General features: G+C 40.1%; 2 protein-coding genes and 1 long non-coding RNA gene across 7 annotated transcripts in view; 2 read left to right on the top strand and 1 right to left on the bottom strand.

Moving 5' to 3' along the window:
• The window catches only part of LOC116689537 (uncharacterized), a 17,321-nt gene extending 15,897 nt beyond the window's left edge, over window positions 1–1,424 (bottom strand). Inside the window, exon 1 of the long non-coding RNA XR_004332024.1 lies at window positions 1,370–1,424. This is a non-coding gene — a long non-coding RNA (uncharacterized LOC116689537). The remainder of the gene's footprint in view (window positions 1–1,369) is intronic.
• Window positions 1–4,291, top strand: part of vps37ba (VPS37B subunit of ESCRT-I a) — a 24,598-nt gene extending 20,307 nt beyond the window's left edge. For both annotated transcript variants that reach the window (XM_032516089.1, XM_032516088.1), the window contains exons 3-4: window positions 746–828; window positions 1,612–4,291. In XM_032516089.1, the coding sequence (XP_032371980.1) occupies window positions 746–828; window positions 1,612–2,112 (584 nt within the window). In that variant the 3' untranslated portion in view covers window positions 2,113–4,291. The remainder of the gene's footprint in view (window positions 1–745; window positions 829–1,611) is intronic.
• A 2,591-nt stretch (window positions 4,292–6,882) lies between these two features.
• ppp3cca (protein phosphatase 3, catalytic subunit, gamma isozyme, a) overlaps window positions 6,883–16,434 on the top strand; it is a 43,338-nt gene continuing 33,786 nt past the window's right edge. For 2 of the 4 annotated variants that reach the window (XM_032516080.1, XM_032516082.1), the window contains exons 1-2: window positions 6,883–7,656; window positions 14,960–15,157. In XM_032516080.1, the coding sequence (XP_032371971.1) occupies window positions 7,590–7,656; window positions 14,960–15,157 (265 nt within the window). In that variant the 5' untranslated portion in view covers window positions 6,883–7,589. Of the gene's footprint in view, window positions 7,657–8,148; window positions 8,255–14,959; window positions 15,158–16,434 lie in introns of those variants that run through there. The other 2 variants (XM_032516081.1, XM_032516083.1) reach the window with 2 other exon arrangements.

Below are 16,434 nucleotides of genomic sequence, written 5' to 3' on the forward strand. Positions count from 1 at the left end.
TTTTGTTTGCATCTGATTTAAAATACAACAAATTAATAATAACAAATTTTAGAGCTGCAAGCAGCAATGAACGGGCCCTCACAACTTCCTGCACATCAGGGCAGTGACAGGTCTCAGGGTGATCTGAGTGGTCTGTGTGTGGCACTAGAAATAATGTATTGCAAATTTTTTAGCCAAGTATGGTGTCAAATTTATGTCATATTGTGAGCACCCTGAAACATGCTCACAAGAGAATTCTATTATTTCACACGCACATATTAACTGCCACTCGCACAATAAAAGTCCTTTTCAACAACAATGTAAATCTCAGTTGTCTGCGAGTGAGAAACAAAATGTAGGGAGGGGCAAAGAACGGCACCTACGCGTACCGAACTAAGCAGCAAGTGCGCAGGCGGTCTACGCCCCAGTCAGGTCCATTCGCAGGAGCAAAAATACTGAAACATTATGTTTCAAAAAGAAGACAAATGTGGCAAGAGGAGGACTTCTGGTGTCCTTTTAACCACCTGTGTTCATGGAAAGGAACACAATTCTCTGAGAGGCAGAAGAGGTATGCCCACATCCAGGCACTCGATGTTGGTTACAAAAAATAAAAGACTTTTAATTTGTTTGGACAGTTTGGCTTGAGCCTTCCTCAGGGTGTAGTGATAACATGCGGTTCACCATTCGTCCAGTGTGTTTAGCTTTGCTCAGTTTGGGGTCCATTAGAATAACATTTCTGCTGTCTCTCTGTCTTGTTGTTTAACAGACCACAAGTCAGGAAACACCTCCCTGGACCTTTTGCTGGCCCTGCTGCAGGCGGAGGGAGCCAAAATAGAAGAGGAGACAGAGGTAAGCATTACACTGCTCTCTCCATGGATGACGTCATGTATGTACTCTACCTGCCTTAACAGTTGTTGATGTCCTACCCTACTGAGGCTTCATTGGTCAAATGCAGTGGGCCAGGGTTTGATTCCGACCTTCGACCCTTTGTCGCATGTCATTCCCCCCTCTCTCCCCTTTCATGTCTTCAGCTGTCTTCTACAAATAAAGACCTAAAATGCCCCCCAAAAATTGTTACCCCTGCTATATCTCTCTGTCCTATCAGTGCTTATGATCTGTTATTTGTAGCTTGAAATAAATGCATACAAGACCAGCAATAGGATTTCTGTTTAACTAGTGCATTGCCCATTGAAAACCTACCTGTTCTGAAGGATAGTTGCTCGGCCTGTGGCATCGCTGCTTGCTGATTCATTCCAGAACTTCACACTGCGCCTCCTTGAGTCCTGGGCACCTGCCGTGACAGCGTTGCGTCACATACCCAGGTCGCGGCTACTCATTGTCAGAAACGTTGGTGAAATACACAATCGGGTTCACAGGAAAAAGAGCAGACGGGCCCCACACAGCTATAGATTATTTATGATGTTTAGATATGAAAGATATTGAATGTGTTACTAATATTAATCTTTGTACCCCAAAATAACTTACAGAAGGCCCCCCAAGCACTTAAAAAATACGCCCCTTCCTTGTCACCCTGAACGTCCCGCCGTTAACACTGGTCAGACTAAATTAACTTGGTTTATTTACTATTCTCTCTCTAAAAGTGTCACACACCTCTTTTACTTCTGTCAACAGAATATGGCTGATTCATTCCTGGATGGTGACATGACCCTGGATTCCTTCATCGATGCCTACCAGAGCAACAGAAAGCTGGCCCACTTGAGAAGGGTGAAGATCGAGAAGCTGCAGGAGATGGTGCTGAATGGGCAGCGGCTCCCCCAGGCGCCGGTCCCTACTTCCCGATCTCAGGATGTGTTGGCAGCAGCCAGACCCTCAACCTCCGGCCTGCTCAACAATGCCGGCAGCAGCTCTTCCCCTGTCGCCCAGCCGAGGAGGAAACCCCCACTTCCTCCATCCCAGCCGGCCCCAATTCTAAATCCACCTCCAACCGCTGCCCCCCAGCCTTCTGTTTTCTATTCAGTATCGCCATACCCGCCGATTCCCCCTAGAACAGGCCAACCATTCCCCAACGTCTCCTCTGGCTACCCCACCCACCTACTATCTCAGTACCCCCCAGCTTTGCCTCAACGGCCCCCACCCCAGATGGCCCCTCAGCCTGGCTTCATCATGCAGTAAATAAATGTAGTTACCACTCAGAGGACACAGTTTGTGTCGTGGACTTTTCATTCCTGGAACTCCTCTTGAGAACTATTTTTCTATGACGTCCGGCTTCGAATATGACCAATAACAACGCGAGAAGGCGGACCTGCACAGGCTGGGGGTGGTCATGTTTGGCTGAAGCAGATCTCCAATAATGTCTGTGGATTCATGGTCATCTCTCACTCCCATAACACTCCCAACAACAAAACGTGACGAGATCGGCCTCGACTCTCTCAAACCTGAGTCCCTTCAGGGGAAAGGTCCAGTGCAGGCTGCTGTAGTCAGTCAGAGTCCGTCTATGGGTCACTGGGCTGGGACTTGTCATTTATCAGCACCTTAATTCTCCTGGCAGTGCCCTCAGCTCTGCATGCCCATTAGTTCCCCTCTCTTACCTCCCTTCAAACATGCTCCTCAAGCTTTCATGGAACACTAAAGTCATTCAAAACAGGGTTTGATTAGTCATTTCTATCTGCAGCATACTAATTTACTGGTAATGTATATGCAAGCAAAGAGAGACCCTAATTACTGTGCAGTAATCCCAGAATTTATTCAGGCGAAACTGCATCAATGCTGTGATGTTTTATTTTAGTTTTTGTTTTTTTAATTATAAAAAATTCACAAGGTACATAGAAATATTTGAGTGTCAGCATCTTTTTATGTTCTAGTACTAATGGAGTTATGGTAATGATAGCCAAGATAAACTGATTAACATGTGTAAAGGAGGGCTTTGGTTGGTGTGTCTCTTCTTCAGTACGTGGATGTGTCTCGAGAGTCCGGACCTGCCTGGTCCAAGATGGCTGACTGTTGTACTTGGTCCATCTCAGAGCAAAAGTCAAAAAGGGAGTTGAAGGAGAGAACCAGTGGCTAAAATAGTGTAACAAATGACTAGGCCTGTTGAGCCTTGCCTGAAATGAAGGATCTCTTGTATAGCCATACAGTACATGTCTGATGTGTGTTGTTTTCTGTGGGTTCCTGTTGTAATGCAACACTCCTTTTTATAATGTCCTTTGTCTTAAACTCGATTGGGATTGGAGATGATGCCAACAGTTCTTCTGGATCTCATATGGTCCTGTTCAGTTTTCTGTCACACTGAGCACCAAAGATTTCCCACATCACTCTGTGTTCAAACGTTTTCGCTACGGTCTTTTTTTATTTTATTTTTATGTAAGTGAGATAATCTACTATTGTTCCCAAAATATCTGTTTGTGATGTTGAGCTCAAACACTCTGTAAACATGCAAGCAAGATTTCTTCAAAAGGAACTTGCGAGGTCAACCTGGCTTTGGGAGGAAAATTCACTTTTTATTCCTCCCAAGTGCTGTAGCTGTGCACTGTTGAAGAGCCATGAGTGCCTACACTTGAAGTGACGTTGATCACGTCCTGCTGACTACTCCATGATTCTGTATGCTCCGCTGTTGAGGTTAAAAGCCCCCAACCCAAGAACAAACTGGCCAAGCATTTGGTCTCCTTCTCCTCCTGCTACTGATTTCAGGTTCCACCCGATGGTAGAAGAAGAAGAGCAGTGTCTGTTGACTGTCAGACATTGCTTTCTCACTAGAAGCAGAAGGCCAGAATCAAGCGATACTGAACATGTGCCAGAGAGACGAGGGACGCCCTCAGGCTGTGCGCCGAGTGGTGCTTGTGCTTCTCTTCCATTCTTCCTCTATTTGTACTGAGGTTTGCCTGGAGTGAATTCAGAGATTTGTGCATGGGATTTTTGTTTTTAGTTAGTGAAATAACAGGGCTCCAAAATGTTTTGTGTCATATCTTTGTGATAATACTTCACCTCAAGGCAACGAAGTGGACCACAGAATGGACAAGGCATATTTATCGGCAGGCAAAACTACAGAAATAGCTGAAGCTAAAACATCAACATCACCATGAGTCAGCATTTCTAACAACTAACAATAGATGATTCTTTTGTGCATGGCCTTTGCTCTTTGTGTCCAGTCTGAAGATTCCTCTTTAATATATACATTTTTTTGCGTTGTGTTTAGCTGTTGAGCTGCTTTTTACGTTTGAACGGATCCTCTATTCATGGTTTTATATGTGGTTGGTGATATTTTCATTGTAATGTTGTAGATGATTACTTATAATGAATGTTTAAGTGGAATTTAATGATATTTTCAAGTTCAATAAATCTCATTTTTTTTGTATCTGCTTTTATCCAGTTGCTTTATTAGGCTTTACAATAACCATCGTTAATAAATGGTAAATTGATAGTTAATTAAACTTGAGTTAAGTAATTTTACTTTTAACTAACAAAAAGTTTACTAATTATTACTTGTGCTATAATTAATTTTAAGTTTATTGTTACTCATATTACATTTTATATATTACATTATTTGTTAAGGACTAAGAAATTGTTTATAAACTGTCAAAACATTATTTGGATTGCTATTATAAAGATGTATCTGATTAATATATTACTATCTATCTATTCTAATTTTTATTGTCCCATTAGGGAGATTTGTTTTCAGTCTGTTTCATGCACAAGGCAACATACACAGACAAATACATTAACAGATATCATAAAGACAGGTTTATAGACACATAGAAATAAACATATTTACGACGACACCGGATCTATACAAAATCAGCGAGATGGTTTGTTCAGCAGCGCTATGGCAGAAGTAACAAAACTTCTGCCAAAGCGAGTCCTTCTACACCTCAGAGTCCTGTATCTGCGGCCAGAAGGCAGCTGTGTAAAGTGTGGATATGGAGAGTGATTGGTGTCATTAACGATGGCGAGGGCAAGGCGTGTGCTGGCTCCTTGGTTCAGGTCGGAGATGTTGGGTGTAGGGGAGCTGACCATTCTGGAGGCGACGCGTGTGATCTTGGTGAGTGTGTTTTCATTAGGAAAGGTTACAACAGGATGGATTGGATTATGCTCTTATAAAGTACCAACAGGAGGGGTGGGGCAACAGAAAAAGTTTACGGATGACATGTAATCTCTTTGGAGATTACATGTGGATATAGGTGACGCGTTGATCAAAACAGAGGTTTTTGTCCAAAGTCCAAGGCTATTTAATTTTTTGACCTGTTCTACTGTCTATGGTTAATAAAGACTTTGTAAACCATCTCTACACATTATTTAGCTAGATATTATCAGTGTACAAATACTCAAATGATCACCTCTTACACATGTAGATAGACGTAATGCTTTATAAACTATTTATTAAGCATTAACTTACTAAAATAAGCATTAGTAGCAACTTTACAACAGCCATCCAATGTGTATAGATGGTTTACAAAATAACTAATACCCATTGACAAAGTATCAACAATCTATCTAGATGCATACACTTATATTGTATATGACACTAAACTAATGATAAAATAACAAATTATAACATTACTAATAATTTGTAAATATTATAGATAATCAATAGACTGTAGTTTTGCACTGTGCAACAGGTTTTAGAAATTGAAACAAGACAGCCATCTAGTGTTCCTGGGTTGATATTGAATGGCATTTTTAAAGGTCCCATGATATGGTGCTCTTTAGATGCTTTTATATAGACCTTACTGGTCCCCTAATACCATATCTGATGGGGGGCTTATGACCTCATAAGGGGCAAGATTCCAGCTCGGCCCATCTGAGCTTTCATTTTCTCAAAGGCAGAGCAGGATACCCAGGGCTCGGTTTACACCTATCACCATTTCTAGCCACTGGGGGACCATAGGCAGGCTGGGGGAACTCATATTAATGTTTAGAAAAAACCTCATAAAAGTGACATTTTCATGCCCTGGGACCTATAAATATGGTGGAAAACTTGAAAATCCAGTTTCATAGTGTCATGTTCTTCCAGTGCCAAAAGAAATACATTACTGCATGAAAATATATCTATCTAAATAATTCTGTACTCTATTTAATATTCATGTAAAAACTGTCAAAGTTTCGTAATGTTGTATAATGTTTCAATGTTTGTGTGATTTAACAAGCAATTACATCTCATACTCTCAAAATATATTTTGTATTGTGCTATGTCCCTCAATGTACGCTGCAAACTGGTTTTTCTACTGGAATGTGAATTATTTTGATACACTACGTCTAATTAGTGTATTAACAAAGTGCAAAAAACATTTGTGGTTTTGAACGCACCACTAGGCGTCTGGTTTTGCATTCGTGTCCCATTTAATGCACAGACGATGTATTTTTTTTTTAACATGAAAACAACTAGTAACCATTCTAAATACTTACATTTTTCAAAAATCACTGACTTATATACATTCCAAAAGAAACAATGTGCTTCATCTAAACTATTTTTTCCAATTAACTTCATCAATTACAGGGCAAAGACTTCAGAGGCACGCCCACCAAAATCGGGCTCTTGTGTTAGAATGGGCGTGCCTCGTGCTGTAGTGTGTGCATGGATGTATTAAGAGAACAGTTCACTTGCACAATGTTTTTTGAGTTTTCGATTGAAGTTGTCGAGTTAGAGACAGTTATTGTGTGTGATTATGTTTTCAAACTTTCAGATGAGTTTGGGTTCAAACCGATAAACACGTTCAAAATGAATACAGGAAAATGATACGACAAACAATAAAATAGAGATAAGACTGGAAACATTATAGCTATGCAGGAACTATTTGATACAAAACCTGCCTCAGAAGCCTTTACTCTAGTTCAGCAGTGTTAAGAGGTATTTCCCATCTTTCCCATCATCCAAGGTTTGTATTTTGGAACGCGCCCCTAGCTAAACCATGTGTAACGTTTCCATAGACACGTCACATCGGCTCCACCATGTTGTAGGAAATCCACCGCTGCTCCTCACTCACTGTCAGATTAGAGTTTAATCCGAGGGGGAGGATACACTGTCACCTCGTTCTGCATCTTGGAAGGACTCTCGGTGTCTGCATACTAACTAAACGCAATATTACGTGAGACTGTATTTTGTTCTACAACAAACGGCCTGTACATAGAAGATGAAACACCAGTTTTCTGTTGCGGTCTTTGCCTGCCTGACGTCTTGCAAATACGTGGAAATGTTAGCTGGCTAACTAGCTGAAAAAGAGTAACGTTAACTAAATCGGATTAACGTTCGCTGATAACGGCAGACACCGTCTAGGTAATATCCAGGTATCATGTGTTGTACTTGGTAACTAGCTACACAGCGAACGGTCGCCTTTGTTAATTTTTTTGAATGTTTATTACCTTCCTCCATTTTTGTCAACATTACTTCTTTGTGCTGTAATTATTCGCTAGCATTAATGTTGCAAGCTAGCTAGGTTAATAGCCAGTCAAACAAACCGCAACAAGAACCGGAGCTCTTTCGCTGGCTAATCGTCACTGTTTGTTGGAAAGAGCAGACATAAAATTACCTCCGACCACAACCGAAAGTCAAGACGGAGCTGACGACCAAGCTGATGTGCTAGCTTGTCGTTTGGCCAGCTGGCAAAGGGGGCTGCACAAGATTTTATTCCCGAAGTTAGCCTTCAGACGAAGCAAAGATGTCAGGAAAGGATAAAAACAAAGACAAACAAGAGAAACAGTCCACAACGGAGCGGCTGATAAAAGGTGAGTGTTTTATCAAATGAATGCGCAACGTCACAGTAAATTACTCGCATCACAAATGCTTTGACTGAAAGCTACACATTAATGGAAAACCACCTGTAGCTTTTGGAATAACTTTATCTTATAATAGCAGTCAGAGGCCAGTAGGCATATAGTGATGACACAAAAGTTGTGTATAAAGTAATTATCAATTATTTTGTATAACTACGCTGTAGTTATACAAAATAATTATTAAAATACTCATAGGGTGATTCTAACCGTTCCCTTTCACCAATAGTTGCTCAGAAATGGGGTATATCAGTGCATATTTTTTCCATGACTACTTAGGGTAGAACTTAATAAACGTATCATCTCCATAGTTGTCTGCCTTAGTATATGTAGCACATAGCAGAAATCAAAGATGCTGCCCAATCTCCTTGACATTTAGGATGGATGAAATCTTGAAATGAACCAGGTCGTTGCTCACCCACGGGAATACCCAAGCTCAGGTTACCAGCAGAGCTTGACAAGATGGATTCCTTCACATTGATGTTGTCCTGGTTCATTGGACAGACAGGACGCCGTTTGTTGTGTCTGCCCAAGACAGGACAGTCAAAGCCAAGTCTGAGGTAGCTCCCAAGAGAGAGAACCCAATCCCACCCCGGCCACCACAACCACCACTACTCCTTAATGCCAACACAGCCTACATCTCCATCTGTCTGCATGGGCACTGGGAGAGTGTCCTGCCAGGGGACTGGAATGCTGAAGTGTGAGCCAGTGTGGAGAGGGTGAGTTAATTGTGGAAAGAATCTCTCCAGTGATGTTCCCAACATGGCCAGCCACATGGCAGAGAGAGACAATAGGAGTGTGACAGGGAAGACAAGAAAGACAAATTGTAGACTGGAGTAAAGGCAGCTTTGCTTAAGGTTGTGACCCAAAACCAATATTGGTCCTGTAGTAAAAAGTAAAATATTAGTTGTTGTTATTCACATTGTGCATGGTTTGACTACTTGTTTGTAAAATTGATACATAAAATGCAATAAAAATCCATTAAAAACATGCACAATATGAGTGTAAAATAGCATTGTAGCAACAAGATTGAGAAATGTGGATCCAAATAAGTTGGTCCTTAGTGAATGCTGGCTGGTAGCAACAGAGGTGTTTTTATTGTAGGGTTTAACTGGTGGGCTACCTAAGACTAATGCTGCTCTGGTAATGTAAATCAACAGGTAAGTTTGTTCACTGATGAGTATTGCAGCCTGAGTGTAGGCTGATAGGTGTGTGTGGCGCCACTTGTCTGTGCTCATTAAAGACAAGACTTTGCTTGGCTACATTTGCTTTTCGAAATCTCCGTTGCTTGATGTAACAAAGATTCATTTAAACTTTGATACAAATTGAACTGGATTGTTGCTGTGTGTTAAACTTGATCCTGTGTCTGAATTCAAATTCAAGAGAAGCCAGAGTAGGGCTAGGCAATATGACGACATCATCAAAACAATGTTAAAATGTCTACCCTATATATTCTTATTTTAACGTTTCTTTTGCAATGTTGAAAAACCAGCAGCTGAACTCCGTTACGGCACTGTTTCATAGATTGGACACCGCTTTACGTTCTGATCCTTGCAAATTACGTTAATTTTACACTATAGCTCTTCATAAAATGAACACTCCATACTTTTAATTGGGCAAGTATTTATCTAACAGGAGTTTACAAAAATAGGCTTTACTTTGAGGTTATTTTAAATTGGATCGACTATTTATTTATTGAATTACCAGAAAACATGCTACATCATGATATTGCTATTGTGACCTGTATGGAGATTGAAGATTTTGGCCATATCAGCCAGCCCTATGCAAACGGGAAATATAAGCTAGTACTGTCGCACAAAATGATGGACCGACAGAAATGACGAACAAACCCAAGGCCTGGCTATTTAGCTTGCGAGGGTAATACATTCACTGATGATTAGAGCAATCCGAAGTGGACTTTACGATTCATCCAGCCACAGTCTGCTCCATTCATCTCCACCCAGCCGCATCTTTGTAATTCAATCCTCCTCTATTGTGTTGATTTTGAAACAATGGCAAACATATTCTCGACCCTAGCTCATATCACTGTCCAAAACCTTCTCCTCAGTGTGCAGGGTGGTAGATAGTAGTGTCTTTGTTTCTTGAGTCGTTTGTTGTCATGCCAGACGGTGTGGGTGTTGATGCAGTGCAGCAGTGGCCCAATGTGTGTCTGTGGATTTTAAGAGTTCATCAAACATTTATGCTAATTATGCCAGGCAGTCTCTAATAAGAAGCCAGTCTCAGGGCAGTGGCAGCTTATCATTTTTAACAAAACATTTTTCTTCATTGGGTTACTTATGTGTCGGAAAAATGAGTGGCTTGCTTCACTTTTGTCTGCACCGCTGTTTTCTTTCCCCGCACCGTGTAGTCTGTTGGGGTTGAGCGGTGCTGTTGACTGGCAGCCAGGGATTCAGTTGTATCTGTGTTTGAACAGATTGGTCCAGCCTTGATTGTACAGGCAAACATACCAAGAATTTATTATTATTGTGATTATTATTTTTAGGGGAGGGGGTTAGTTCTTTGGAATTGAGATCAGCTATTATTGTCCAGCATGTCAAATTACTGCCAGCTTTCAGGCAAAGACTCGTAAACTTGGTCAGCATGGTTGTTGCTTGAAATGTTTCACGGTCTGGTTATCTCATTCTATTTTGTGTCCTATTCTGTGTTATCATGTTTTTCACGTTGTTCATACTGGAGCCTTTCTTCAGAGCGACGAGGCTTTTAAGTAAACAGCCCCTGAATCTGGAAGCCCTTGCTAATAGAGGCTTTACCTAATCTGTTCTTAAGGTTCGTACCTCAGCTTACAGCTCTCTTCGCGGCCGTGCCTTGTAGGCCTGGGAGCACTTACTGTTTATTTATACCACACACTGGTCAACGCATGACCGCTTGTACTCAGCACAGGCTATGGAACTGTGCCCTAGCTTCTCCATTGCACACCAGGCTATAGTCTGTGGCCTAACTAACATCAGAATCAGAAAGGAATTTATTGCCAATTAAGTAACACTTGCAAGGAGTTTGCCTTGGTTGTTGGTGTGTACATAAGCATATTAAACATCAATATGAAATAAACAATACATACAGAAACAAATATGTTCATTAAACTGTTTAGCATAAAGAAAGAACAAAGATGTATGGATTAGTGCAGGATATGCAAAATGTTGAGGGATGTGCAAATCAATTGCTAGCGACTCTCGCACCAGGGCCACCACCACCTGCAGACCCATATTTACAGCCTTTGCTTTAGAGAACTAGCAATAAAATAGTTGGTCAAATATTTTTTTTAAACAGCTATAAGAAAACATCAGTGGATCAGCTTCTAAACTCTTAAAATGTTCCCCAAGTCCAGGCACCGCATCACTGATTAGCAAATGCACCCACACTAAGAACTCATTAATTACAGCTAACGTTTGATGTACGCTTTTTTCATATTGCACTTTGAGTTGCTCTGTGTGGGTGTGACAACATTCTTAGAATGTCTCTCTCTCTCTCTGTCTTTCTCTCTCCTCCTCTTGTTCATTGCCACTGGCACAGCTAATCGCACAAGGAGTGCTGATTTATATAAGCTGATACAGTATTTATGTCATATTTGATGGCACATGGTGTCATGTGCACAGACCTGTGGATGGATTTGATGTTATCAGGAATCAGGGATAACCGTCAGTTAAAGTGTGTATTGTGGCAAGGTTTTCTGTGCTTGTAATTTGCTTGTTCTTTTCTTTTAGCTGTACAGAAGCAGCCGTTTATAAAACTCATTATTTTGGCACTTTGTAAGGTCTCTGCATGCCTTGCAAGCAGTGTTAAAAAAATAACCCTACCTGGCTAGTTTTACACCAAGCTTAATTGGTGCCATGATGTATTTGGTGTGTGCCTGGTTTGTTATTAGGAACACTAGCTGTAATCCTTTTTACCTTGCAAACCCTGGAAGTGAGAGGGCTTGGATCACATTCTACTATTGTTTTGAACATGTGCAGCTTAGTCAGTAACTATCTGCTCCTGCCGTTTTATGAGCTGATGAAGCCACTGCCAATGTTACAGTACTAATCTGCACTGAATTTGAATTTCAGCCTTTTTAATACTGGTTGTTATAAGGGCTGCTACTAACGATCATTTGTTATTGTCAAGGAATCAGTTTATTATTATCTACATTTATTTAATTAGTTATTTAGTCTATAAAATGTCAGAAAATTGTGATTTTTCAAAGCCCAAAGTGACATCCTCCAATGTCCTGTTTTGTCCACAACTCTGAGATCTTCAGTTCACTGTCACAGACGAGTAAAGAAACTATTCACATTTTGATATGTTTATTGATCCCCTATGGGGGATCACACACACACACACACACACACACACACACACACACACACACACACACACACACACACACACACACACACACACACACACACACACACACTAATGGAGAGATGTCAGAGTGAGTGGGCTACCAGCCGAAGCTAAGCGGGTGGGGGGGTACGGTGTCTTGCTCAACAGCACCTGGTAGTGCCCAGGAGGTGAAGTGGCATCTCTCCAGTCACCAATCCACACTCCGTACTTTTGGTCCAGTGACCCACTGGTTCCCAACCCAACTCCCTACGGACTGAGCTACTGCAACCCCCAAGAGCTGGAATCAGAGAATTTATAACCTAAAATGACTCAAACCGATGAATCAATTATCCAAATAGTTGCAGATTAAGTTAATAGTCCATTAATCTTTGCAGCTCTAGTAGTTCTATAACTTTTCATACCTTAACACTTAATGTAAATTAACATAGATGATTGGATTGAATGTGCTTACATGTATATTGGTGTGTTTGTATAAGAAAACCTTTTTAGAGAATAGCTGTCTATGTCTAATGTCTTAACTTCCCTACTATTCTACTGCTGGCTCTGCTATTAGACAGTAATACATATTCAGGGTTTTCGAGGCATCTTAAGACCTTAAAAAGTCACTGAAGTATTGTGTTCTAGATCTTAAATGAATTTAAATCGGTCTAAAAAAAATTCTACATCCATTCAACTCTACATCTAATGCCTCTCCTATGCTTTAAAATGGTTCTGTTTTTAATTATGTGGTGTTTTAATTCTTTCTTTCGCTAGTCCAAATATAATTTGCTGTATTTAGGCTAAAAATAAGACCAACATGCAACTTATATTTCAGCCCATAAGCTTTTGTGTTCTTGACACGAGTCTCTTTTGGATTGTAGTACAGATATAAAACAGATTTATTTTGTTCAGCTATGGGAATAAGTGTACGTTTAGCGATACTTAACTTGAAAAAATGATTTAATCCATAATGGTCTTAAAAAGTCTTAAATTTAACTTGGTAAAACCTGAAGAAACCCTGATTTTGCAGTTGTAGACGTTGTGCACTATATTTTGATCAGGAAGCTCTCATGTCTCAACCTTGAACATTGCCGTTTAATGCTGATGGTAAAAGGATTGTGTAGGTGGGATGCAGCAGATTACTGAGAGAGTGTGGGTCAGGTGAGGTGAGGTGCGGGGATTCTTACTGTCTCTCTTATGTCATCTCTTGCACGGCGTTATCATGTAGGTGTATGCGTCCCTCCTCTTGTGCTAATAACATCATCTTGGCTCAGTCAATGCAAATGTCTCCTCTCATGATAACAACTAAAGCAAATTCAGTCTGAGATGCATTGTTTCTTCTGCTCCACATTTGTTTTGGGGGTTACATCACATGTATCTTCTCAAATATTATATGTTTGATATGAAATTTGACCTCTCTCATTGCTAACAAAAAATACCTAATCGTATTAGAGCACAATTATGGCCAGAATTGTTGTTGCCACATATTGTCACATAGGCTAATCATAACTTTCACATCCATATTGTGCTACATTCCTTCTTTGTTGAAGAATACTATGAAGGAGTATGTCATTTCAGCTATTGTGCGACCGCTTTCCACACATGGACGTTTGCCGTGAAAAGATACAGGCAACACATTTTTCTGTTCACGTTAACTGCGCATGTTCAAATCTGGTGCCAATATGGCAACGGTGCCCAGACAACATAGCAACATGGATTTTGGTTCCTCATTATAGTGGCACTTAAATGTTTGCGTGCGCTTCAATGTTCCAAAACAGACGTTAGAAGCAACAGAAACATCACTGATGTGACAGAGCCCGACCCAAACCAGACCATTATTTCTAAATATCTGTCCGAACCTGGCCCGGCCTGTTGGGTACCGTCCGGACCCGTCAGGATCCGTCGGGCTCAGGCTCTAATTGGCTCACGGAGGCATTTGATCAGAGAGTGGTTAACGGAGCGCTAGATTGTCTTTACAAAAAAAAATCTTTGATAAGGAGCGTTCAATGAACAGAATGACGCATTTTAAATATTGCTCGATCACACAAATTTGATCATGGGAAGCCCTAATCGTGACTAAAATTTGATTAAGTTTACAGCCCTAATAAGGATAAATGCAATATTGCAGGTGGGCCCCCTTTTTGTTACAGGTAAAATGTGTGTCCAACCATTCTGAATGAAGTGTTGTGATGCTGCAGAGACATCCTGACCTACAAATTGTATTGTACAGACTAAAGAAAAAAGTCTTTCTTTAGTAAATATCCTCGCAAAAATCATACTGTACATCTTTTAACTTTTTTGTATTTTAATGATTCAATGAAAATGAGAATAATGATACAAAAGTGATCATCCCCTCCAGTATCGTGAATCATATCACAATCGCAATATCAGTCAAAATAATTGTAATTAGATAATTTCCTCATATCGTGCAGCCCTAAATTGTAATTATCTTTAAGCTATTTATTAGGGCTTGGAACTATATGCTTTTGTCCTGATTCGATTTAGTTTTGCGATTTGTATTTATTGGGATTCTAGAAGTATTGTGATTCAATAGTATTGAATATTTCAATTTTCTTTTCCGTCTTTAACGAAACAAAAGTTTAACAATAGGGGTCTATGTATCATGAGACATTTCTAAAACCTAATTGTTTTCTAAGAAGAATGCACATCACATGTCATTCAGTCAGTCTGCTTTCGCTCTCGATACCGTATAATCAGAAAATATGTAGGTGATCATTGGTAAAAATGTGTGTGTGTGTGTGTGTGTGTGTGTGTATATGTGTGTATCTATAGATAGATTAATTGATTGATTGATTCTGGGGAAAGTTAAGGTTTTTAAAAATCGTCCCAAAATACAATCATGATACATGTGTGAATCAATCCCCCCCCACCAATATTCATTCTAATAGATTATTTAATGTTTTTCCTTCAACAGCTGTGCCATACCCTCCACAACATAAGCTGACTGTGAAAGAAATATATGAAGATGGCAAGCCCAATGCTGAGCTGCTCCGCAACCACCTGGTCAAAGAGGGCAGGGTGGAAGAGGACGTGGCTCTAAAGATCATCAATGATGGGGCTAACATCCTTCGCCAAGAGAAGTGCATGCTGGAAGTGGAGGCGCCTATAACAGGTAGGATATACAAAGTAGACCCACGTACTGTATGAGATCCCTCGTGTAGGGTTGGCAATATCTCGTTTTATATCGATACATTAGGCTAGATATTGTCTTAAATTTTGGATACCGTAATATCACACTTGTTGTCTTTTCCTTGTTTTAAAGGCTGCATTACAGTAAAGTGATTTAATTTTCTGAACTTTTCAGACTGTTCTAGCTGTTTTATTATTTGCCTTTACCCACTTATATCCAACCCTACAATATCCATATTGAGGTTTATTAGAGCCTGACCGATAAAGGATTTTTAAGACCGATACAAATATTTGGTTATTTAAAAATCCGATATTCCAACATATTGGCTGATATACACTTTAAAAAGAAAATCCAGAAAGACGTTACAAAACATAACCAGATTTCCCTAACATTATTTGTAGTCCTTTGGACAAAAACACAATAACAAGGGTTGCCATCTGGTGGACAAACTATGCAACACCAACACTCATAATATGGTTGACCGTTGTTTTTATTTTTTAAATATTCATTTATCAGAATTATTAAATAAATTATTCTGGTGGACAAACTATGCAACACCAACACTCATAATATGGTTGACCATTCGTTTTTATTTTTTATATATTCATTTATCAGAATCATTAAATAAATTATTCTGGTGAATGTATATTTAAAAAATATATTTTTTTAAATCAGCCATTATAAATGCAGGTACTGATAGTTCGGGAAATGCCTAATATCTGCCCGCCGATATATCGGTTGGGCTCTAAGGTATATGGTCAACAATATTTTTTGTTTTTCTCCATAATGCCAAGCTCTACCCTCGTGCAAGATGGTCCAGTAGAGATTATTCTAGTTATGCCCTGCTAGGTGTAGTTTGAAAGAGTTACAACTATTGGACGCAGACTACTTAGTTATTCCAAGGCAGCAAAGTTACTTTTGTGAACAAAGAGTAAACAGTTGGCATTATTCCAATGCAACACTGTTTTTCATGACGGCAACTGGTGTAGTCTCAGTTCTGTGCCAGATCCAAGGGCCTTGCAGGCTGCCAGGGTCAACTCAGCATCAGTCAGTTCTCAAAAGATATCTTCTCCCTCTGAGCTGACCTTTGCATGGCCTTAGACCAATCCAACCAACTCCCAACCTTTCATTTCTGTTTTCTTACTCAGCTCTAGTCTGGTCATCACCAGACCAAGCTCAATCTTTTGAAATTGAACATTAGCCTGGGGAGTCGGCTCTGTATTTTCTACTGCACTAGAGGCGTGGTGAATGAGCATAGT

Source organism: Etheostoma spectabile, chromosome 5 (assembly GCF_008692095.1).
Source record: "Etheostoma spectabile isolate EspeVRDwgs_2016 chromosome 5, UIUC_Espe_1.0, whole genome shotgun sequence".
NCBI lineage: Eukaryota > Metazoa > Chordata > Actinopteri > Perciformes > Percidae > Etheostoma > Etheostoma spectabile.